This window comes from Hyperoodon ampullatus (genome assembly GCF_949752795.1).
Source record: "Hyperoodon ampullatus genome assembly, chromosome: 3".
NCBI lineage: Eukaryota > Metazoa > Chordata > Mammalia > Artiodactyla > Ziphiidae > Hyperoodon > Hyperoodon ampullatus.
This window is the reverse complement of record NC_136916.1, coordinates 42,419,703-42,442,638: the sequence shown is the minus strand read 5'-3', so window position 1 is coordinate 42,442,638 and position 22,936 is coordinate 42,419,703. Positions and strand designations below refer to the sequence as shown.

At 36.3% G+C, this 22,936-nt stretch overlaps 1 protein-coding gene across 9 annotated transcripts in view; it reads left to right on the top strand.

The window, feature by feature from the left end:
* DMXL2 (Dmx like 2) overlaps positions 1-22,936 on the top strand; it is a gene marked incomplete at both ends in the record, with an annotated part of 175,883 nt that overhangs the window by 46,033 nt on the left and 106,914 nt on the right. For 8 of the 9 annotated variants that reach the window (XM_079701342.1, XM_079701341.1, XM_079701337.1 and 5 more), the window contains 5 exons: positions 15,157-15,335; positions 17,079-17,262; positions 19,946-20,120; positions 21,776-22,012; positions 22,565-22,836. In XM_079701342.1, coding sequence (XP_079557468.1) covers positions 15,157-15,335; positions 17,079-17,262; positions 19,946-20,120; positions 21,776-22,012; positions 22,565-22,836 — 1,047 coding nt within the window. The remainder of the gene's footprint in view (positions 1-15,156; positions 15,336-17,078; positions 17,263-19,945; positions 20,121-21,775; positions 22,013-22,564; positions 22,837-22,936) is intronic. The other variant, XM_079701340.1, reaches the window with a different exon arrangement.

The window sequence follows — 22,936 nt, the reverse complement described above, 5'->3', positions numbered from 1 at the left end:
GGCAGGGATAAGTTTTCCAAGAACATCAGAATTCATCCAAGGCTTTTTGAGTTAATCTTTAGTTGTAGAACTCTCAACTGTTTTGTGGTTGAACAATTACTTGGCACAGAGGTAGTTAGTTGCTCAATAGTTGATGACATTATAGACAGGAAGACTGTATAACATTATAGGCAGAAAGACTGTGATCATGTGCGGTTTAGCAGTAAACTAATAAATAACGGTTTCAGTGTAGTGAGGAGTGTAAAAAATATTTGGAGGTATCTGCAGCAGCTGTCATGTAATATTAAAACATCTGTGATTTCTGTTAGAGACAAAGTCACAAGTACTGCTAACATCATTTTGGTATGTTTATATTCATAACTGAAATTTAGCATTTCCTTCAATTAGCAGTTACAAAAATAAAGAAGTAATTTTTTTCCCCTACTCAAGTTCATTGTAACTCTGGGTCTTGGTTTTCTTGGTTTCTCAAGAAGCAGACCCTCAGACAAGGATTCGAGTTCAAGTAATTAATAAGGCAATGCTCACCAAAAAATATACTGGATTTGAGGCAGGGAAGTGAAGGTGCTTAAAAAAGAGTGTATTATCATGCAGGTGATTAACAAGATTAAATCTCTGGCTAACTCTGGGAGTTAGTGGTCCTCACAACATTATGTTCCTCACACTTGTTCTTCAGACACATCACACATACACACATGGGTCGAAGGCTGGTGAGAGCAGAGCATTAATTCTCAGCACTTACAAACAATTCCTGGAAAACTCAGGCAAAGATATGTGGCTGCTGTCAACTGGAACTGGCTCACTAAAATGCTAAGGCATGAGAGGATACAGTTGAGGTATCAAAAATATTTTTTATATCTTGAATTCTATCTGCAGGTGCCTTGGGTCAGAAGACCTCAGAACCTCTGGTCTCAAATCTGGACATTTAATTTTTTGTTTTCCACATTTAGACCTAAAACCTATGTGGAATAGTTTTTAGGTATGGTTTGAGGAAGAGATCAGGTTTCACTTTTTCTGTATGGATATCCAGTTGTCCAGCACAATTTGTTGAAAAGCCTCTTGTTTCTCCATTGCTCTTTATTGCCACCTTTGTCAAAATCAAATGTCCATACTAGTGTGGCTCTGTTTCTGGATTCTTTTCTCTAGTCCATTGGTCTTTCCTTGTAGTAATGCCACCTTCGTTGCTATAGCTTTTAAATTGTCTTGATATCTGGTAGAGCAAGTCTTCCCATCTTGTTTTCCTTCTTTAAGATTATCCTATCTATTTTTGGCCCTTTGTATTTCCATATAAATTTTAGAATGAGCATAATAAATTTTATAAAACAAACAGAAAACCTCTTGTGATTTTGATTGATATTTCATTGACTCTATAGATCAGTTTTGGGAGAATTGACGTCTTTACAGTTGAGTCTTCTCATCTATGAACATGATATAGTCTTTAATTTAGATCTTTTTACTTCTCTCAGTAATATTTTATAATTTTTTCTAGAGGTCCTAAATATCTTTTGTTAGATTCATGCCTAGGTATTTGATTTTTTTGATGTCGAAAATGATATGAATGGTATCATTTTATAATTATTACTGGTATATAGAAATGCAATTAATTTTTGTATATTGGGTTTATACCTAGCAATCTTAATAAACTCATTAATTCTAACAAGTCCTCTGTAGATGCTTTTGAATTTTCTATGTGCATAATTCTATTAATTATGAATAATGGCAGTTTTATTTCATCTTTTCTAACTCTTAAGTGTTTTGTGTCTTCTTTTTTTCTGCAGTATCTAGGACCTCCAGTATAGTGTTGAGTAAAGGTGCTGAGAGTAGGTATCTTTTCCTTGTTCCCAGTATCAAAAAGATGCCTTTCACTGTGTCGCCATTAAGTGTGATATTTACTGTAGGTGTTTACTATAGATACTGTTCTTCAGATAAAGGAAGTTTCCTTCTTATTTGTAGATTGCTAGGATTTTTCTTTTTTAAATCACAAATGATGTTGAATCTTAGCAGATACTTTTTCTGCATCTAATGATATTATCATTATTTTCTTATTTAATAAGATGAAATATGTTGGACTTATTTTCAAGTGTTAAATAAATCTTCTGTTTCTGGAATAATCTCAACTTGATTGTAATGTATTGTCCTTGCTGGATTTGCTTTGCTAATATTTTATTTAGGATTTATGAGATCTGTATTAAAGTGAGGCTTGGCAAATAATTTTTCCTTTTTTGTACGGGTATACCTGGTTTTATTGTGCTTTGCTTTTTTGTGCTTTGCAGATAATGTGTTTTTTAACACAGTGAAGGTTTGTTTCAACCCTGTGTTGTCAGATGATGGTTAGCATTTTTAGTAATAAAGTATTTTTAAATATTAAGTTATGTACATTTTTAAAGACGTAATGCTATTGCACACTTAATAGTTTTTCTCAAACTTTTTTAGATGTTCAGCCTTTTTTGTTTTTCTCAGCCTTTTTTTTTTTTTTTTTTTGCTGTACTTGGGCCTCTCACTGTTGTGGCCTCTCCCGTTGCGGAGCACAGGCTCTGGACGCGCAGGCTCAGTGGCCATGGCTCACAGGCCCAGCCGCTCTGTGGCATGTGGGATCTTCCTGGACTGGGGCACGAACCCGTGTCCCCTGCATCGGCAGGTGGACTCTCAACCACTGAGCCACCAGGGAAGCCCAGCCTTTTTTGTTTTTAATGTATACATTTAACACTATAGATTTCCCTTTAAGCTTAGCTTTATCCCATAAGTTTTTTTTAATTCCATAACTTTTGATGTGTATTATTTTTATTATTATTCTAAATATAAATTTTTCTAATTTTCATTGTGATTCACTTTTTGATTCATGGGTTGTCCAGAGTATGGATTAGAGTCAAGCTCAGTTGTTTTGGGGTGGTGGTGGATGGTGCAGAAGTATTTTTGGCAGTGACAACTTTTATTTTGCATTATTAAGTAAAACTTATGAGTAATTTTAGACTAATAACTACTGATACTGTTATGATAGCGACGGTAGCTGTTGACAGTTACGTACGAGAAACTGTGCCTTCAAAAGCCCTATGGGGCAACTGCTTTACAGAAGGGGAAACTGCGGCTTAAGAACTTCCCTGAGAATACAGAGATAGTCACAAGGTAGAGCTGGGATTTTAACCCAGATATTTTAGATTTCACAGCACCAAAATCAGTTGGCTTTGTATTTCATTGAGAAAATATTTTTTGCAAGTGCATTCGTAGGGATGCTTTGAGGCCTGGGTTGAGTGTGCATTCTTCTAGGAAAGGTTTATATAGTTTCTGCCAGGCACCTGGGGGCACACCCAGTTTAAACTAAATTCTCAGCTTGGAAGTTGTGCCACACAGTGTGCGCTTGGGTCTCATGAGGCCTGTTTTGTCGTTACAGATGCCCAGCGGAGACTTTTTCCTTCACTCAGAGTTCAGGTGCAGATGAACCCTTCCTTACCATATTCCTTTTCAGAGAGGGTTTTTTCTTGATTTCATCCTTTCACTTAGCGATAGTCCTTAGGGGTCTTTTTCTTTGTTTGTTTTTTATGGTGTTATGCAGGCACCTCTGATCTGACTTATCACCTTGCGTGAACACCGTGTGTTGTCTCTATGTAGCTACTGTATTTTAAACTGAAGATCTATACCATTGGGTGTTGGTAGAGTCCCATATGACAGTCCATGCTCCCACTTTAGCATTTGTGTACTATGGATTCTTACCTGAGAAAATAGATGTAATCAGAAGAGAACTTTGATAAACTCCCACCACCTACCTGTATCTGTTTATCTCCCTACATCTGTGCATGTATGTTCTGCCTTCCCTTGTGTTGCCATGGATGAGTGGTCTGCTTTTATACAAGGCCAGTTCTTCCACCTGTAAACTAGGTTCCGTTTGTCCTTGCTTACTCAGGGACCTCAGTATTGCAGTGCTCTCCTCTCTTCTCAATTAGTTTTCCCTTCTCCATTGGGGCATCACATTAGCATATGTTATGGACTGAATGTTTGTCCCCCCTCCCCATTCATATGCTGAAGCCCTAACCCCCCAAAGTGATGATATTTGGAGATGGGACCTTTTGGAGGTTAAGGTTAGATAAAGTCATGAGGGTGGCCCTCATGATAGGAACAGTACCCTTATAAGAAGAGATACCAGAGAGCTTGTTCTCTCTCTACCACATGAAGACACAGTAAGAAGGTTGCTGTCAAAAAGCCAGGAAGAGAGGTCTCACCAGAACCTGACCATGCTGACACTCTGATATTAGACTTCTGACCTCCAGAATTGTGAGAAAATAAATTTCTGTTGTTCAAGCCACCCAGTCTATAGTATTTTGTTATGGCAGCCTGAGATGACTAATACAGCACAGCATACCAAATGTGCTATAATCTTCCCCATTCTAAAACAAACGAACAAAAACAATAACAAAAATCATCTCTTGACCTTCTATCTCAGTTTCTGTTAATTCTGTGCCCTCCTTATAACACCTCGAAAGGGTTGCTTATAGCTGCTGTCTCCAAGTTTTTCTCCTCATTTTCTATTGCAATTGTCATTCTCTTTACCCAGAAAAATCCTTCCCCCAGAGACCTGCGTGGCTTTTCCCCTTAACTTCTTAAATGTCACTGTCTCAGTGAGGCTTTACCTAAGCACCCCTTTAAACTGCATCTCACCTACCACTGTACTTTCTATTCCCTTTGCCTGCCTTAATTTTACTTGTAACACTATCACTAGGAGTTTGTATTAGTTTTCTGTTATTGCATAACAAATTGCCACAAACTTAGCAACTTAAGACCACACATTTATTATCTCAACTTCCGTGGGTTTGGTGTCCGGACATAGCTGGGTGCCGTGATCAGGGACTCTAAAGGCTGCAATAAAGGTGTCAGCTGGGATGAATTCTGACCTGGACACTTGACTAGGGCAGAACCCTTTTCCAAGCTCACTCAGGTTGTTGGCAGAATTTATTTTTTTGTAGCTGAATGACAGGACTTGTAGTCGATTTCCCTCATACATTCTTAATGTTTCTGATTATCTCCTTTTGCTCACCCAGTGTGTGACGTTTGCCTCTGCTGTGTGTTCCAGCTGGCTAAACTTTGAGACTATTTTAGGATATATGGTCTTTTGACAGGGTCACTTATTGCTTTAAAAGCTATTAATGAGCCGTGAAAGATGATCATTATTCATTGTCTAAACATCTTCTGATTATTTGAACTCCCTAATGAATCTGAAAGATACCTTTGTGCTTCAGACAAAAATAAGTAAAAAGACTAAATGTATGTCCTCTTAAATGGAGCAACTAGATTTTAAGCTCCTCAAAGGCGATTCTGTTTGTGCACTCCATGATGCCTAATACATTTTTTCTCTGAATTTTTATTGCACACAGCCTTAGCAATTGATTATTGAGTATTTTTTTCATTGTATTAGTCATGTTCCCTTAAGCTTTTTTTTTTTTTTTTGCTGTACACGGGCCTCTCACTGTTGTGGCCCCTCCCGTTGTGGAGTGCAGGCTCAGCGGCCATGGCTCACGGGCCCAGCCGCTCCGCAGCATGTGGGATCTTCCCAGACTGGGGCACGAACCCGCGTCCCCTGCATCGGCAGGCGGACTCTCAACCACTGCGCCACCAGGGAAACCCCCCCCCGCTTAAGCTTTTAATGTTCAATTCTCCTAAGAGCTAAGTGTTTCACATTTCTGAGGGAAAGATAAGAACGCCTTTGAGATTGACATATATAAAATAGATAACTAATAAGAACCTACTTTATAGCACAAGGATATATATATATATATATATGTATCCTACTATATATAAAATAGATAACTAATAAGAACCTACTGTATAGCACAGGTAACTCTACTCAATACTCTGTAATGACTTATATGGGAATAGAATCTAGAAAAGAGTGGATAACTGAGTCACTTTGCTGTACAGCAGAAACTAACACAACATTGTAAATCAACTATACTCCAATAAAAATTAATTGAAAAAAAAAGAATGCCTTTGGGGGTTAATAAAGTATGTCGTGGATTTAAAAAACTTATTCACTTTTTTGAGAAGATAACCACATCTAATTAAGATGCTCTTAATAAAAAGAACAGAAACTAACTTTGTAATGTTGGCTTCCTCTCCTCTTCAATCTGTTCTGCTGCTGTTAATAAAGCCAAGTTTGTCTGACTTGATGAAACAGATGGTGACTGTGATCTACCACTAGAAGGCATTTTCCAGCGCCTCTGCTACACATGACAGAATTTCAGCTCAGGTGTTTGGGGATTCAAATCCAATTACCTTCTGGATTTTTAATATTATAGTTCATTGAGTACTTTTGATGGTAAGATCTCTTTTTTAAAAAAAATAAATTTATTTATTTATGTATTTATTTTTGGCTGCGTTGGGTCTTTGTTGGTGTGTGTGGGCTTTCTCCAGTTGTGGCGAGCCGGGGCTATTCTTCGTTGTGGTGTGCGGGCTTCTCATTGCGGTGGCCTCTTTTTGTTGCAGAGCACGGGCTCTAGGTGCGTGGGCTTCAGTAGCTGTGGTGCCTGGGCTTAGTTGCTCTGCGGCATGTGGGATCTACCCGGACCAGGGCTCGAACCCGTGCATCGGAAGGTGGATTCTTAACCCACTCTGCCACCAGGGAAGTCCCAAGATGTTTTTTTTTGCGGTATGTGGGCCTCTCACTGTTGTGGCCTCTCCCATTGCGGAGCACAGGCTCTGGACGTGCAGGCTCAACAGCCATGGCTCACGGGCCCAGCCGCTCCGCGGCATGTGGGATCTTCCCGGACTGGGGCACGAACCTGTGTCCCCTGCATCAGCAGGCGGACTCTCAACCACTGCGCCACCAGGGAAGCCCCCAAGATCTATTTTTAATAAGTGTGGTAAATTAAATTTTTAGAGGGCTCAAGAGTATTTTAACTTTTTATCTGAGCGTAGAGTCTTACTTATTAAAGAGCCTTCCTCCCACCACAGGATTACCTGATTAAATCTTCAGCTCAAGAATTGTTTTTTTTTGGTTTGCTTGCTAGATGTTTATTTAAATTCTGTTTATGTTTCCATAAAAATTTTGAAATTATTTGTTCTGGTTCTGTGAAAAATGCCATTGGTGTTTTGATAGGGATTGCATTGAATCTGTAGATTGCATGGCGTCCTAACCACTGGATCACCAGGGAATTCCTCGTATGGCCATTTTAACAATATTAATTCTTCCAATCCAAGAACATGGTGTATCTTTCCATCTGTTTTTGTCATCTTCAGTTTCTTTAGTCACTGTCTTATAGTTTTCCAAGTACAGGTCTTTTACCTCCATAGATAGGTTTATTCCTAGGTATTTTATTCTTCTTGATGCAGTGGTAAATGGGATTGTTTCCTTAACTTCTCTCTCTTTCTAAAAAATATTTATTTATTTATTTGTTTGACAGCATTGGGTCTTAGTTGCAGCACGTGGGATCTTCGTTGCAACATGTGAGATCTTTCATTGCGGTGCGTGGGCTCTTCATTGTGGTGCACAGGCCTCTGTCTAGTTGTGGTGTGTGGGCTCCAGAGCATGCAGGCTCAGTAGTTGTGGCACATGGGCTCTCTGGTTGTGATGTGTGGGCTCTAGAATGCGTGGGCTTAGTTGCCCCAATGGTATGTGGGATCTTAGTTCCCCGACTAGGGATTGAACCTGCGTCTCCTGTGTTGGAAGCCAATTCTTAACCACTGGACCACCAGGGAAATCCCAAGTGTTTCCTTAATTTCTCTTTGTGATACTTCATTGTGACTGTATAGAAATGCAACAGATTTCTGTATATTAATGTAAAAAAAATACATTTATTTATTTATTTATTTTTGGCTGCATTGGGTCTTTGTTGCTGTGTGCGGGCTTTCTCTACTTGCGGCAAGTGGGGGCTACCCTGTGTTGAGGTGCTCGGGCTTCTCATTGCGGTGGCTTCTCCTGTTGCAGAGCATGGGCTCTAGGCACACGGGCTTCAGTAGGTGTGGCACACGGGCTCAGTAGTTGTGGCTTGTGGGCTCTAGAGTGCAGGCTCAGTAGTTGTGGCTCATGGGCTTAGTTGCTCCACAGCATGTGAGATTTTCCTAGACCAGGGCTCGAGCCTGTGTCCCCTGCATTGGCAGGTGGATTCTTAACCACTGCGCCACCAGGGAAGTCCTGTATATTAATTTTGTATCCAGCAACTTTACTGAATTCACTGACGAGCGCTAGTAGTTTTCTGGTAGTGTCTTTAGGATTTTCTATGAATAGTATCATGTCTGCAAACAGTGACAGTTTTACTTCTTCCTTTCCAATTTGTATTCCTTTTCTTTCTTTTTCTTCACGGATTGCTGTGGCTCGGACTTCCAAAACTATGTTGAATAAAAGTGATGAGGGTAGACATCCTTGTCTTGTTTCTGATCTTAGAGGAAATGCTTTCAGCTTCTCACTGTTGAGTATGATGTTAGCTGTGGGCTTGTCATATATGACCTTTATTATGTTGAGGTAGGTTCCCTCTGTGCCTACTTTCTGGAGAGTTTTTATCATAAATGGGTGTTGAATTTTGTCAGAAGCTTTTTCTGCATCTATTGAGATGATCATATGGTTTTTATTCTTCAATTTATTAATGTGGTATATCACATTGATCTGCAGATATTGAAAAACCCTTGCACCCCTGGGATAAATCCCACTTGATCATGGTGTATGATCCTTTTAATGTTTTGTTGGATTTGGTTTGCTAATATTTTGTTGAGGATTTTTTTCTTTTTTTTTCTGTACGTGGGCCTCTCAGTGCCGCGGCCTCTCCCGCTGCGGAGCACAGGCTCCGGATGCACAGGCTCAGCGGCCATGGCCCACGGGCCCAGCCGCTCCGCGGCATGTGCGATCCTCCTGGACCGGGGCATGAACCCGTGTCCCCTGCATCAGCAGGCGGACTCTCAACCACTGCGCCACCTGGGAAGCCCTTTATTCCCCCTTTAACATGGAAATATCTTTACTTCTTTAACATAATATGTATTTATTATTAAGAGGAACATGCAGAGAAAATGAAAATCTCCAGCCAAAAAGCCATACCCCCAGTAAAAAAAAAATGGCCACTGTTCTCTGTTTAATATATGTTCTTTTAGACTTTTTGATGCCTTTGTAAACCACACAGAAGTGTGTGTGTACATATTCTTTAAGCTGTTTATTCACTTACTGTATCATAGATAGATTGATGTGTCAATACAGATATATCTTTTCTTTTTAAAGGCAACTTAATTTTCCATTATATGAATGAATGTATACCATAGTTTAACTTAACCAGATAACTATTAATGAACATTTAGTAGTTCTAATTTTTTTCTATTGCCATTAAAAATGAACATCCTTTTATATAAATCTTGTTATGTCTTTTTTATAATTAACTTTATATGGTATAATTAAACCATATGTAATTAACCTAAAAGATATAATTAACATAAAATGAAATTATTTTTAAATGTGCAGTTCAGTGTATTTTGACAAATTTAAAGACCTATGTAACAACACTACAATCTAGTTATTGGACACTTACATCATCTCAAAAGGTTTCCTTTTACTTCTTCCCAATTAATCCTTACTCCTATTCCTAGTTCCAGATAGGAACTATCTGCTCTGCTTTCTATCACTATTGATTAGATTTGTTTTCACTAGAGTTGTATGTAAATGAAATTGTGTAGTATACTCTATTGTGTCTGAGTTCTTGCACTTAGCACAGTGTTTTGTGATTCATCTATGTTGTGTGCATCAGTAATTTGTTCTTTTTATTTGAGTTGTATTCTGTTATATGGATATATCATAATTTGTTTATCCATTCACCTGTTGATGGACATATAGGTTGTATGGAGTTTTAGGCTACAATGAACAAAGCTACTATGACCATTCATTTGGAAGTCTTTGTATAAACATTTCACTTCTCATGGGTAAAAAATACCTATGAGTGGAATTGTTGGGTCACATGGTACATTACAAAAAAGTACCAGGCGCTTTCCAAAGTTGTACCATTTTGCATACTCACCAACAATTGAATAATATCAGTTGCTCCACTTTCTTGCCAACATTTGACATTGTCAGCCTTTTTAATATTAGCCATTCTAATAGTCTGGGTAGTGGTGTCTTATTGTGGTTTTCATATGTATTTCTCTGATTTCTAATGATGTTGAGCACATGCTTATTGCCTGTCGGTATACTTTTTTTTTTTTGGTAAAGTGTTTATTTGTCCTTTGCCCATTAAAAAAATTGGGTTTGTTTTCTCATTATTATAGAATTGTAAGAGTTCTTTGTATATTTAGTACAATTGAAAGATAAATCTATTATATATATTTCCTCCCAGTCTGTAACTTGCCTTTTTATTTTTTTTAAACAATGTCTTTTGATGTGCAGAAGTTTTTAATTTTGAAGAAATCTAACATCAATTTTTAAAAATTGGTTTGTACTTTTTGTGGCCTAGATTTAAAAAATCTTTGTCTACCTTGAAATCACAAAGATATTTTACTTTGTTTTCTTTTAGAGGTTTTATAGTTTTGACTTTTACATTTTGAGGTGTTTTTTTTTTTTTTTAAATCAGGGATAATCATACTGATCAACACTTCTTTTTTTTTTTTTTTTTAGATGTTGGGGGTAGGAGTTTATTAATTTATTTATTTTTGCTGTGTTGGGTCTTCGTTTCTGTGCGAGGGCTATCTCCAGTTGTGGCAAGTGGGGGCCACTCTTCATCGCGGTGCGCGGGCCTCTCACTGTCGCGTCCTCTCTTGTTGCGGAGGACAGGCTCCAGACGCGCAAGCTCAGCAGTTGTGGCTCACGGGCCTAGTTGCTCCATGGCATGTGGGATCTTCCCAGACCAGGGCTCGAACCTGTGTCCCCTGCATTAGCAGGCAGATTCTCAACCACTGCGCCACCAGGGAAGACCCCTGAGGTGGTTTTTTTGCGTTTGATTTGAAGTCAGTTTTTCCCCAAAGGTATATCAAGATATTTCAGTGGTATTTTAAAAAGGCAATCCATTCTCCATTGAATTTCCTAGACAACTTTGTTGAAAATCAGTTTTCCATACATGTGTGGATCTGTTCCTGGCCTCTCTGTTTTGTTCCATTGTGATATATGTGTGTGTGCGTGTGTGTGTGTGTGTGTGTGTATGTATCCCCTTATGCTAATAATATGTGTCTTGATTATTGTGTCCCAAAACAAGTAGTTTCCTCTGACTTTGTACTTTTCTTTTAAAATATTTTTGGTGGTGTCAGTCCTTTGATTTCCATACAGATTTTGTCAGTTTCTACAAAAAAGCCTGCTGTGATTTTGATGCTGTTTATTTACATTGTATCTCTATAGAACAATTTGGGAAGAATTGTACATTAGTAACATTTGGTCTTTTTTTAAATTTTTTAAAAAATTAATTAATTAATTAATTAATTTTTAGCTGCTTTGGGTCTTCGTTGCTGTGTGTGGGCTTTCTCTAGTTGCAGCGAGTAGAGGCTACTCTTCATTGCGGTGTGCAGCCTTCTTATTGTGGTGGCTTCTCTTGTTGCAGAGCGTGGGCTCTAGGCTCATGGGCTTCAGTAGTTGTGGCTCTAGAACGCAGGCTCAGTAGTTGTGGTGCACGGGCTTAGTTGCTCCACAGCATGTGGGATCTTCCCGGACCAGGGATCGACCCTTGTCCCCTGCATTGGCAGGCGGATTCTTAACCACTGCGCCACTATGGAAGTCCCACATTTGGTCTTCTTATCTACGAATGTGGTACATTTCTCTTTTTATTTAGGTTTTCTTTCTCTTAGCAGTGTTTCATAGTTTTCAGGGTACACAATTTAAGTTTATCTTCCTAATGTAAAAGGTATTTACAGAAATTACTTGGCTAATTATTGCTAAATATAGAAATAGAATTGATTTTTGTATTTTGATCCTTGGTCTTTTTTTTTTTTTCATCGCGGTGCGTGGGCCTCTCACTGTCGTGGCCTCTCTTGTTGTGGAGCACAGGCTCCAAACGCGCAGGCTCAGTAGTTGTGGCTCATGGGACTAGTTGCTCCGCGGCATGTGGGATCTTCCCAGACCAGGGCTTGAACCCGTGTCCCCTGCATTAGCAGGCAGATTCTCAACCACTGCACCACCAGGGAAGCCCTGATCCTTAATCTTATTACCTTGCTTATCAGTTCTAGCAGCCTTTTTGGGTAGTTTTCTTAGGATTTTGTGAACAAAGACAATTTTACTTCTTCCTTTCTAATCTGTATACCTTTTATTTTTTTCCCTTACCCAATATATTGCAAGTACTAGGACCTCTAGTACAATGTTGAGTAGAACTGATGAGAGCAGACGTTCTTGTATTGCTCCCAATCTTATGGGAAGAGCATTGTCTTGCACCATTATATATGATGTAAGTTGTAGGTTTATTGTAGAGTCACTCAACTTGATCATGTTTTATATGTTCCCTTTTATTTTTCCTATTCCTATATGCTGAGGGCGTTGTTCTCCCCCATGAATTAGTGTTTACTTTTGTCAAGTGCTGTTCCTGCATATAGTGAGATAATTATGTAGGTTTTCTTTTTCATTCTGTTACTATGATGAAATGCAATTATTGATTTTTCCAGTGTTAAACCCACTTCACTTTGCTGAGATAAACTCCACTTGGTCATGATTTGTGTTTTTTTTTAATATACTGATGGATTAGGTTTAAAGGTGTTTGCATCTTTGTTCATGAAAGATATTCCTGTATAGTTTTTTTATGTCTTTGGTTTTGTTATCTTGGTAATAATACTGCCCTTATACAATGAGATCTTTTCCTCAATTTTCTGAAACACTTTGTGAAGGATTGGTGCTATTTCTTCCTTAAATGTTTGGTAAAGTTCATCAGTAAAGCCACCTGGGCCTCAGATTTTAGTTGTAGTTTTAGGGTTTTGTTTTCTGGTGAGAAGACTTGAAATTGTGAATGCAGCATCTTTAATAGATGTAGAGCTATTAGGTTTTCTATTTCTTCCTTTGTCAATTTTTTTTGAAATTGTTTTTCAAGGGATTTAACATATTGTAGGATCTATAGCCATGTCCCATCTTTCATTCTTGATAATAGTAATTTGTGTTTTCTCTAAATATTTTTGGTCTTTCTAGATAGATTATCAATTTTATTGATCTTTTCACAAATAGTTTTTGGATTCATTGATTTCTCTATAATTTTTGTATTTTATTTCATTGGTTTTTATTCTTCTTTATATCTCTTTAGTATGAGTTTTCTTTGCTCTTATTTGATGCTTCAGGTAGAAGCTTAAACCATTGATTTGAGACCTTTCTTCTTTTCTGATGTAAGCATTTAAAGCTATACATTTCCTTCTAAGTGCTAATGTAGCTGCGACCCCCAAATTTTTATGTTTTGCTTTCATTTTCATTCAGTTCAACATATTTTAAAATTTGCTGGGCTTCCCTGGTGGCACAGTGGTTGGGAATCTGCCTGCCAATGCAGGGGACACGGGTTCAATCCCTGGTCTTGGAAGATCCCACATGCCACGGAGCAACTAAGCCTGTGTGTCACAGCTGCTGAGCCTGTGATCTAGAGCCTTCGAGCCACAGCTACTGAAGCCCACTCGCCTAGAGTCCATGCTCCACAATAAGAGAAGCCACCACAGTGAGAAGCCCGCACACCGCAATGAAGAGTAGCCCCCGCTCACCTCAACTAGAGAAAAGCCTGTGTGCGGCAACGAAGACCCAGTGCAGCCAAAAATAAAATAAATAAAATAAATAAATTAAAAAAAATTTGTCTTGTAATTTAGAAGTGTTTTTGTTTAGTTTATAAATATTTGGGAATTTTCTAGCTATCTTTCTTGTACTGATTTCTAGTTTAATTGTGTGTGGTTTTAGAGTTTTAGGTAGTAACAGATGAGAATGGTGAGGCTGCTTCATTTGAGGGGGAAGCTGGCGGGAATGGGAAAAGGGGCTTGATTTCTCGGCTTGTGGAGGCTCTCTGACTTTCCTTTATGACTCCTTAAGGGCTCTCAGGTACCTCAAGGGTTTTTGTGGTACATAGTCTGAAACTACTGCCATAGGTTGTGCCGTAAATTTGGGAAGGTGAAAATGATGCTAAGGTGGAGAAAGTACTTGGAGGAAAGCAACTAGTGCACTGTTAAGTGGTTGTCTCAGAATAAGTACTTAAAGAGATTTGCTGTGTAATTCAAATATCCGAATAAATGAGACCTTAGTGGAAACATACATTATGTAGTATAGATTGAGAATGAATACTAAGATGGAAAAAAACGGAAGTGTTTGTCTAGTCCAGGTGAAAATATTTGGACATATACATAATTTCATTGTTTCTTAGAGATTGAGATTTTTACATAAATGTTATCAATTTTTTATTTTCCTTCATGTACGTTTCACCATAGAGGATGAAGCACTATAAAAGAGATAGTTTCTGTTAAATAAGATAAAATTATTTAGGCCTTTAACAAAATTCTTAGAACTAAGTAAAATGATAAAGTCAGTGCCTATTGTTATACCTTTAAATTTCTTAAGTGGGCATAGAAGTGGTTCCCCAAAACTGCCTAGATGCCCTCTCATCATTTAGAGTAGGAATCAGAACACTATGGCCCATGAACCAAGAGTGGATTTTACATTTTTGAAGGGTTCTAAGAGAAAAAAAAACAACAACAACCCAAGAAGAATCTGTGTCACAGGCTGTGTGGTCCACAAAGCCTAACTTACTTGGCCTTTTACAGGAAGAGTTTGCTGAGTCCCGACTTAGAGTAAGAAGCAATTCATATTTAAAAAGGGTTTGTCTCATCCTTTCAGATCTCTTCAAAAAGGAGAAGATGATAACAGTGACAGCTAACATGGCTTCTTTCTTATCCAGGCTAGCATCTGGTTCCAGAGTCTTCTTTACAGTGAACTTTGTGTATTGAAGTGGGGGAATTTGGCTTCAATCTCTGTTGGAAAAGTACCTTTATGCAGAGAAGATTGATAATGAGCACACTGACCATTTATTTCTCAAGGATGGTATTATTTAGAATAATAAGCATCATTTTAGGTTTAGTTTTGTATTATGTATAGGTCACATTTTAGTTTTTATATATAGCTTAATTTTTTTTCCACACACACACTGTATTTTATTTTTACAAGAGATAAATAAACTGATACCAATATAGCTTAATTTTTAAAGCTTCTTCAAACCACTTAAATTTTGAAATGTGTAGATACAAATTAATTTTATATTGGCCTATATATTTTCACAGGATGATTGTCTTTTGAAAGTGTGGTACCCTATGACTGGTTGGAAGTCTTCAATTATACCTCCGGATCATCATGGAGTGGAAAGGAGACAGGCGTCTGCCCAGTTTTCCTTTGTCTATTTGGCACATCCGCGAGCTGTGACAGGTTTTTCATGGCGTAAAACTAGCAAATATATGCCCAGGTTAGAAAACTGTGTCATAGAACTTCATTTTGTATTACTTATATGTTTATAAAAATAATGAAAACAAAGGTCCTTTTAATTGATATGGTGGCAATGAAGAGCAGAGGTTCTGGGCGTCAACTGCCTGACTTCAGATTCTGCTGTTGTTACCAGCTTTGTGAGCTTTTGACTAAATTTGTTAAGCTCTCCATGCCTCTGTAGAATGGGGGTAGTAGTAATACCTACCTCAGAGAGTTGTGTGAGACTGAAATGTGTGAGTGCGTGTGAATGCTTATACAGGCCTTTGCACATTGTGTGTGCCAGGGCAGCGTTAGCTGGTATTGTCAGTATCAGCAGGAGCAGTAGATTCTAGGAAGGAGACGTTTGCAAGTAACAGGAAAGTACACACTGAGGGAGAATAAAACATAGTAATAAACTGTCAGTAATATGCATTCTGGGAAGGCATTATCATATACATACAGTGAATAAAGTGCCCAAGTTTTTCTTATCTTAGGGCTATCAACAGAAACTTCTCAAAGGATTTATTATAAGTTTTTCTTCATTGTTAACAGCCATCTCTTAAAAGTGTTTAGAAGATTAAGCAAACTACAAAACAGCCCATACCAATGATTCCTGTATTACATATACAGTTCTAAAAATGCTTGCTTAGAAATCTGTATTCATTCTTGAGGAAGGGTTATTTCATCTGCTAAATATATCTGAGCACTGTTTGCACTTGATGGGAAATATAGCACACCTATTACGGAGGTGCTCAGTAAATGATAACATGGGGAATTTATACATTTTTGGAATCTAAATAAAAGGTTACTCTAGCTTAATCTGTTTAAGTTATTTGCATCTATGGAAAACATTTGCAGAACACTTTACCTTTGACTGGGTCAGATTCTATGTAAGCATTCTTTTAATGGGAAAAATTTTTTTTTTTCACGATGAGTGGTTAAACCACTTCAGCTGCTTGATGCTGTGACATTTTTGCTTAACTTAATGGAAATTGATTTATAGTTTGAAGTTCTAGTCTCCTTACAGTTTTATTATTAATAAGTTTGTTTACCTATTTATAACTGTTTAGATTATAAGAAGGATAAAACAAAATGCTGGAACTACTGCCATAAACCACATAGTTTAATTATAATTAATGATCTTTTATTATGGTAATTCTGCAATTTGTAATGACAGAAATGTAGGTTTTCTTTTGATGTTTAGTTTGTTTCGTTTAGGAGATACTAATCCTCCAGAGCCTTGTTTTCAAGCAGCACATGTATATAATCTGGCATTAATTTCTGTTTCCTTCGTCAGGACCATTTCCTAGTTTTTATGATGTTCACAGCCATACTGTGCGTGATTTCAAGCTCTTCCATTGATACTCTTTCTCCACACAATGTAATTTCTAAAGCAATTGGAAGCATACTATACTGTCATTTAGTTTAGCTGTTCAAGACATAAGTTTAATGAATTAAGGTGAGTGTCAGGGACAGTTAGGTTGTTCTTATTTTATGGTAACTGATTGCACCCTATGTCCAGCCTACCACCTTGCAGGTCTGAGCAGGTAATAAATGGGGTTTGGTAAGAGTGTGAAATAGTCAGTAGAAATCCATTATCATTATTGGAAAAATAACTACACATAGATCATACTGTTTTGCGTTAATGTCATCTTTAAGGATTAAGAACTAAATATTAATAGCCTTTAATTTTTCATGTCATTGATACTCATAGTAACTTTTGTTCATTTCTCTTTATCATTAGAGGTTCTGTCTGTAATGTGTTATTAACTTCATGCCATGATGGTGTCTGCCGGCTGTGGGCAGAAACCGTATTACCAGAAGACTGTCTTTTGGGTGAGCAAATTTGCGAGACTACCACTTCCAGCACTGCCAGCAGCCTTACTCATGCTGGAAGACACAAAGACAGAGTACAACATGCTCTTGAGGTACTGTATTATTTAAAATGGTAAATGAATCTTGAAGATAATGTGAGTATGGTGGGAATTCATAAGCTAAGTTGCAGATGGTGCGTGGTACACGTAATGACGAAATTAATGGCAAAGAATTCTCACTTATTTTATGTCACTTAGAAGACAGATATAGACAGTAATGATCTCAGATATGTAGTCTAGATAAATAGTATAAATTTAGTTCTTTCACTTTTCATGTTGAGTGTGAAAATCTATAGGAGTAGGCAGCTTTGATTAATAAAACATGTAAAAGTCTTTGAAATTGGTTGTTATTAAAAATATTTTGTGGGGAATTCCCTGGCAGTCCAGTGGTTAGGACTCAGTGCTTTCACTGCTGGGGCCCAGGTTCAATCCCTGGTCAGGGAAGTAAGATCCCGCAAGCTGCGCGGCGCAGCAAAAAAAAAAAAAAAAAAAAATTAATTAAATAAATAAACCACAGCAATCTTTAAAAAAATAAACAGATAAAAATAAAAATATTTTGCTTTTGTTTCACGAGGATTAAATTTTACATTTATTTTTCTAATTAAAAATGACTATTATGAATAAGAATAAAGGTGTTAAGATATTAAGTGAACTTATATAATTGCACAGTTTTCATGGTTTAATATTTTGAAAGTGAAATAATTTTTCTAGTTTTTAAATACTATATATAAAACAAAAGTGCTTTCTAAGAAATGAGATTATTTATAATATAGTATGAACTGTTGTGCCCATTATGATTAGGGAATAAAATGAGATAAACACATTATTTAAAATTACCAGAAATTTATTATAGTAAACCTAGATTGCTAATTTTCTTAATTTTTCGTGCGACTTTATTACACAAAGAGTATATGCTTATTCTAAAATTAGATTAGGAAAAGGAAAAAAATGTAGAGTTTATAATCCAGCTATTCCAATATGTGTTTGTACATTTTTTTATTTACAAGATTGAGATCATATAATGCAGTAATGTTTTATAACTTGCTTTTTATACTTAATGTGTTATAAACATCTGTACATTACTAATTAAACTTTTACATTGCATGTTTACATTAACACTTTAGTGGTTGCATAGCCAAAATGGTTTTGCAGTTTCGGCAAGCAGAAATATTTTGGGGGTTTAATAGGCTAAGGATGTGGTCCTTTAAAGTTTTATGTAAAGTAGTCCTGCTCTGATGCTCTCTGTGATTGGGCACTATTTATACAGTTTTTTCCAACATTTAAAGCATAAATGAAATTAAAGCAGAAGTCAGAACAGTTAGAGTTATGGTTTGCTATTGATTGAAATTTAGTGGGAAAAAGTACTTTATTTACTAGATGTTTACAATAATTTATATATATTTGTATAATATTTTATCTTTAAATTACATATGAGCTTTTGGAGCCTAAGGGCTTTTAGATATCTTTATATCCTCCATGTTATCTAATATATTTCTTTTCAAGTGTTTGTTAAATCAAATTACTAATTGCTACATAAAATAAAAGCAAAAATAAAATAATATGTAATCAGTATTTGACACATTTTTGCTGCCTTTTAATAAAATGTTGTCAATTAGTAATGTTAAAATTGTTTTTAATAGAAAAAGCCTGATTATCTGACTTATGAGCTATTATGCTTTCTAATGTCCTTTCCTATAAAACCCCTAACTGCAAGGTCTATATAATTCTATATATACTTAAATTATACATTTTGTTCCTAGGAGAAGATAACTGACCAGTATAGCACAGCCTTGGCAATCTAATTTAAAATAATGATAAATGTCAAAGATTGAGTGAAAATAATTTGATAGGTGTAATCAAAGAAATAAGCAGGGAGACCAGAGACAGAGGACACACCATAGAACTGATACTGTTTTTCACATGAAAAGGGACAAGGGCTGTGGAATTGAAAGGAAGGTCCAGATGTTTTACTTTACTGCAGAAAGAACTGAGAGGATGCCACATTTTATTTAATTGATTGCAAGGAACAAAGGAAAAGAATGGTATATTATTATTAAGCATGGTATTGTTAAGTGACAGAATAAGGAATTGCTGTGTGATGGGGTTATGGTGTGGAGAAAAGATTGTGCTGAGAGTTGACATGGTCCCGTGTCAGAATAGTTCAGATGATGGAGTATGCCAGTACAGAATTTTTATCATAGACACATATCTCAGTTTGAACAAATTCCACAGGTCAACACTTTCATGGGGTCTTTCCTGGCTACTCTTATCTAAGTTAAGGTTCCCCTTGTTATTCTGTATTTTTGTACCCTTTTTTTGTCTTTATAATAGAGGTTATATATTAGATTATTTAGCTGGCTATTTAGTTCTAAGTGATAATTTTGGGGAGGAATATTCTTCCTGATAGGAAGATTTGGAATTTTTTTTTTACACCCTTATGACTAGTAAATTTCATCTCAGTACTGGGATATCCTGAAAAAACTAGACTTTGGACTCCTAATCTTTATAGGGGTTTCTGCAGATAATAAGTGTTTTTGAGCAACTACTGCCTTGAACTATAAAATTTGCAAGACCAGTGGAGAATATATTAAGTTGTTCTATTGTAGTTAAAGTCTCCTTTAAGATGGTCAGGTTTTACAGAGAGGAAAATTGTAAAATCCTTAATAATCAAAAGTACTTTGATCAGCACTTATTAGACTTCCTAGACTTGGATTTAGTAATTATTTTTCTATTTTAGACAATACACCATTTGAAAAATTTAAGAAAAGGACAAAGGAAGTCTTCCATTCTTGTAACACACACTGAATTAATGCATGACCAGATGGCAACGCATGAAGTTCAAAGACACATTTCCCATCACGCAAATGCACTGTGTCATTTTCACATTGCAGCGAGCATCAATCCCGCCACAGGTAAAGGATAGTAAAGTTTTATTTCTTATCTGCTAAAATAAGATAAATAAATAGAAAAGTGGGACTACTTTTATAACCTGTTTCTAATTTTATGCTAATACTCCATGTTTCCTTTTAAAATACTTCTTAATTGGAACAGAAATATAAGGTGCCATTTCTTAAATTGAGACTGTGTGATCCTCAGGGAATAACTTCAAATAAGTATTTTTGAGCACCATTGTTTGTCTAGAATATGGCAAAGTTTCTAAGTAATTAGAGCTTTAGTTGAACCTGGAGATGAACACAAGTGGTGGCAGCCTGGTTAATTAGTGTGATTTCCCACCCTTTTGTATTTTCACTATTATTCTTTCTTCTTAACTCTTCTTTATAACTTTATCTAAGTATATTTTTGCATAGTTTTCCTTATATTTCAGCATATCTTGTTTTGTACACTCATAGACTTTCTTGTCCTACACTTCGGGAAAGATAGTTTTTCTTCTAACCTTGATGTTTTCTTTTTGCTCTTTTCCTCCTATGTCATTGAGAAGTGTTTTGAGGCAGGTTCATTGTTGGCAAGAGCATATTTAAAGCTTCTATTTAAGGTCATTGTTTTCTTTCTGCATGAAAAACATATGACAAGGCCTATTAGTTTCATATTACATTGCTGGAAGAACTATATTTGTATAAAGTTATAGTTACGTTTTATTGAAATGGAAGTCTATTGCTTCAGGGTGCAGAGGATTTTATTTTTTAAATGTTTATTTATATAAAGATAGGTATTTAGCAAATACAGTTCCAAAAGAGTGATATCTGGATGCTTTCCCCCCAGTCTCTTTTTCTTTCTATTGAATGGATTATTTATAATTTGATTTGGGATTAAGGAGTTTTTTTTTTTTTTGAATTATACTGTTTTACGTGAACTGATCTATAGCATGAATTTCAGTTACCCCACATGGAGAAAATCTGCTATACTTAGAAGTTTGCTTGCCTTCCTGTGTTCTTTCTTGGCATTATTTTTCCCCAACTTTTGAGGAAAGTTTAAAACAGAAAAGTTGGAAGAATAGTACAGTGAACACTCATTTCACCCACTTTGATTCAACAATTGCTAACATTTTGCCAGTTGCTTTATTCTCTCTGTATATACACACATATGTATGTTTATATGTGGGTGTGTGTATGAGTGAAATTTTTCTTAATGTTTTCAAAGTAAGTTACACATATCATGGCATATCACCCTTACATACTTCAGCAAGTATCTCCTAAGAATAAGGAAATTTTCTTACATAATCACAATATCATTATCATACCTAAGAAAATTAGAAATAATTCCATAATCTCTGATATTCAGTTCATATTTAAATTTCAGTCATCTCAAAAATGTCTTTTAGATTTGCTTTTCTGTTTTGTCTTTCTGTTCCCTCATCCCCAAACCAGGATTCAATAAAAGTTTGTGCATTAGGTGTGTTTCATTTTTAAATTAGTAATTTAATTCCATGTCTATGCCATTAGTTCATTTACCATTAAATTCAATTAAAAATTTCAAATCGTGCTAGAGTTATGTTTACTTTTTGTTTATCACATTTTCTGTGTAATGGAATTAGTCTTTATAGGCACATGTAATATTTTAAAAGACATTAGAAATTCACATTGAAATTTTATCTTTTTTGATTCCACAGATATTCCAAATGTCTTGGTTGGCACTGTATTTAACATTGATGATGGAAATGGGGGCTTTGTAGTTCATTGGTTAAACAACAAAGAATTTCATTTTACATCATCTACTGAAATATTTATGCAGCAATTACGAACACTTTCTGAAAAGCAGGTGGATCATGAAAACGACAAAGGAGATAGAGAAGATGAACGTTCACAGGAGGAAAGAGAGAGGGGTTTACGTATGAAACTAGACCATGGTTAGTATCCTGTGTTCAGATTTTTCTTTTTTACAGGCTGACAGCTTTTTGTGAAACCACCTTTGGTTTGTAATCTTTCCTTCCTCCCCTCCTTCCTTTTCACTTTTCCATTCATTCCACAGGTCTTTACTGACCATCTACTATGGACCATCTACCATCTAACTTTGCTTTGTTATAGCATATTGCTTTGAGTAATGTATTACTTCGGAAGCCATGCTTTTTGGGGGGAGTAACAGGTTTTGCTAATAATGGTAATAATAGAGATAATGTGATAGTGTGAATGAAATTTTGATTTATCTAAAACTAAGAAATGTAGTAATTTTCAGTTCAGACCAGAAAATTGTTTCCTTCCTTGGTTTTTTTTCCTGGCCATAAGTTGTAAAAGGGATTCATGATTTCTAAAGTTAGTATGCTATTTATTGATAGTCTAGTATGTAAATGATTTTCTGTAGTATAGTCTAGTATGTAAATGAATTTGATAGTCTAGTATATAAATGAATTTTCTATAGTATTTCTGTTAGTATGTACTGATAAATTTATTTTCTGATTTAGAATTATCCCTGGATAGAGAATCTGAAGCAGGTACAGGATCATCAGAACATGAAGATGGAGAAAGAGAGGGAAGTCCTAGAACCTGTTCACTACCTAGTGTACCAATGCCACTGCCTACAGTCCTGCTTGATCGGAAGATCGAAATGCTGCTAACTGAATGGAATAAGAATCCTGACATGCTTTTTACTATACACCCGGTAGATGGTACCTTCCTAGTGTGGCATGTAAAGTATTTGGATGAATATAATCCTGGAATATTTAGACAAGTCCAGGTATATTTTACTGATGAAGCAATTTTTACACTTCTTAAAAAAGTAAAACAGTTGCTATTCAGATTTAGCAGGTTTTCAGAAATACTCAATGATTTTATTT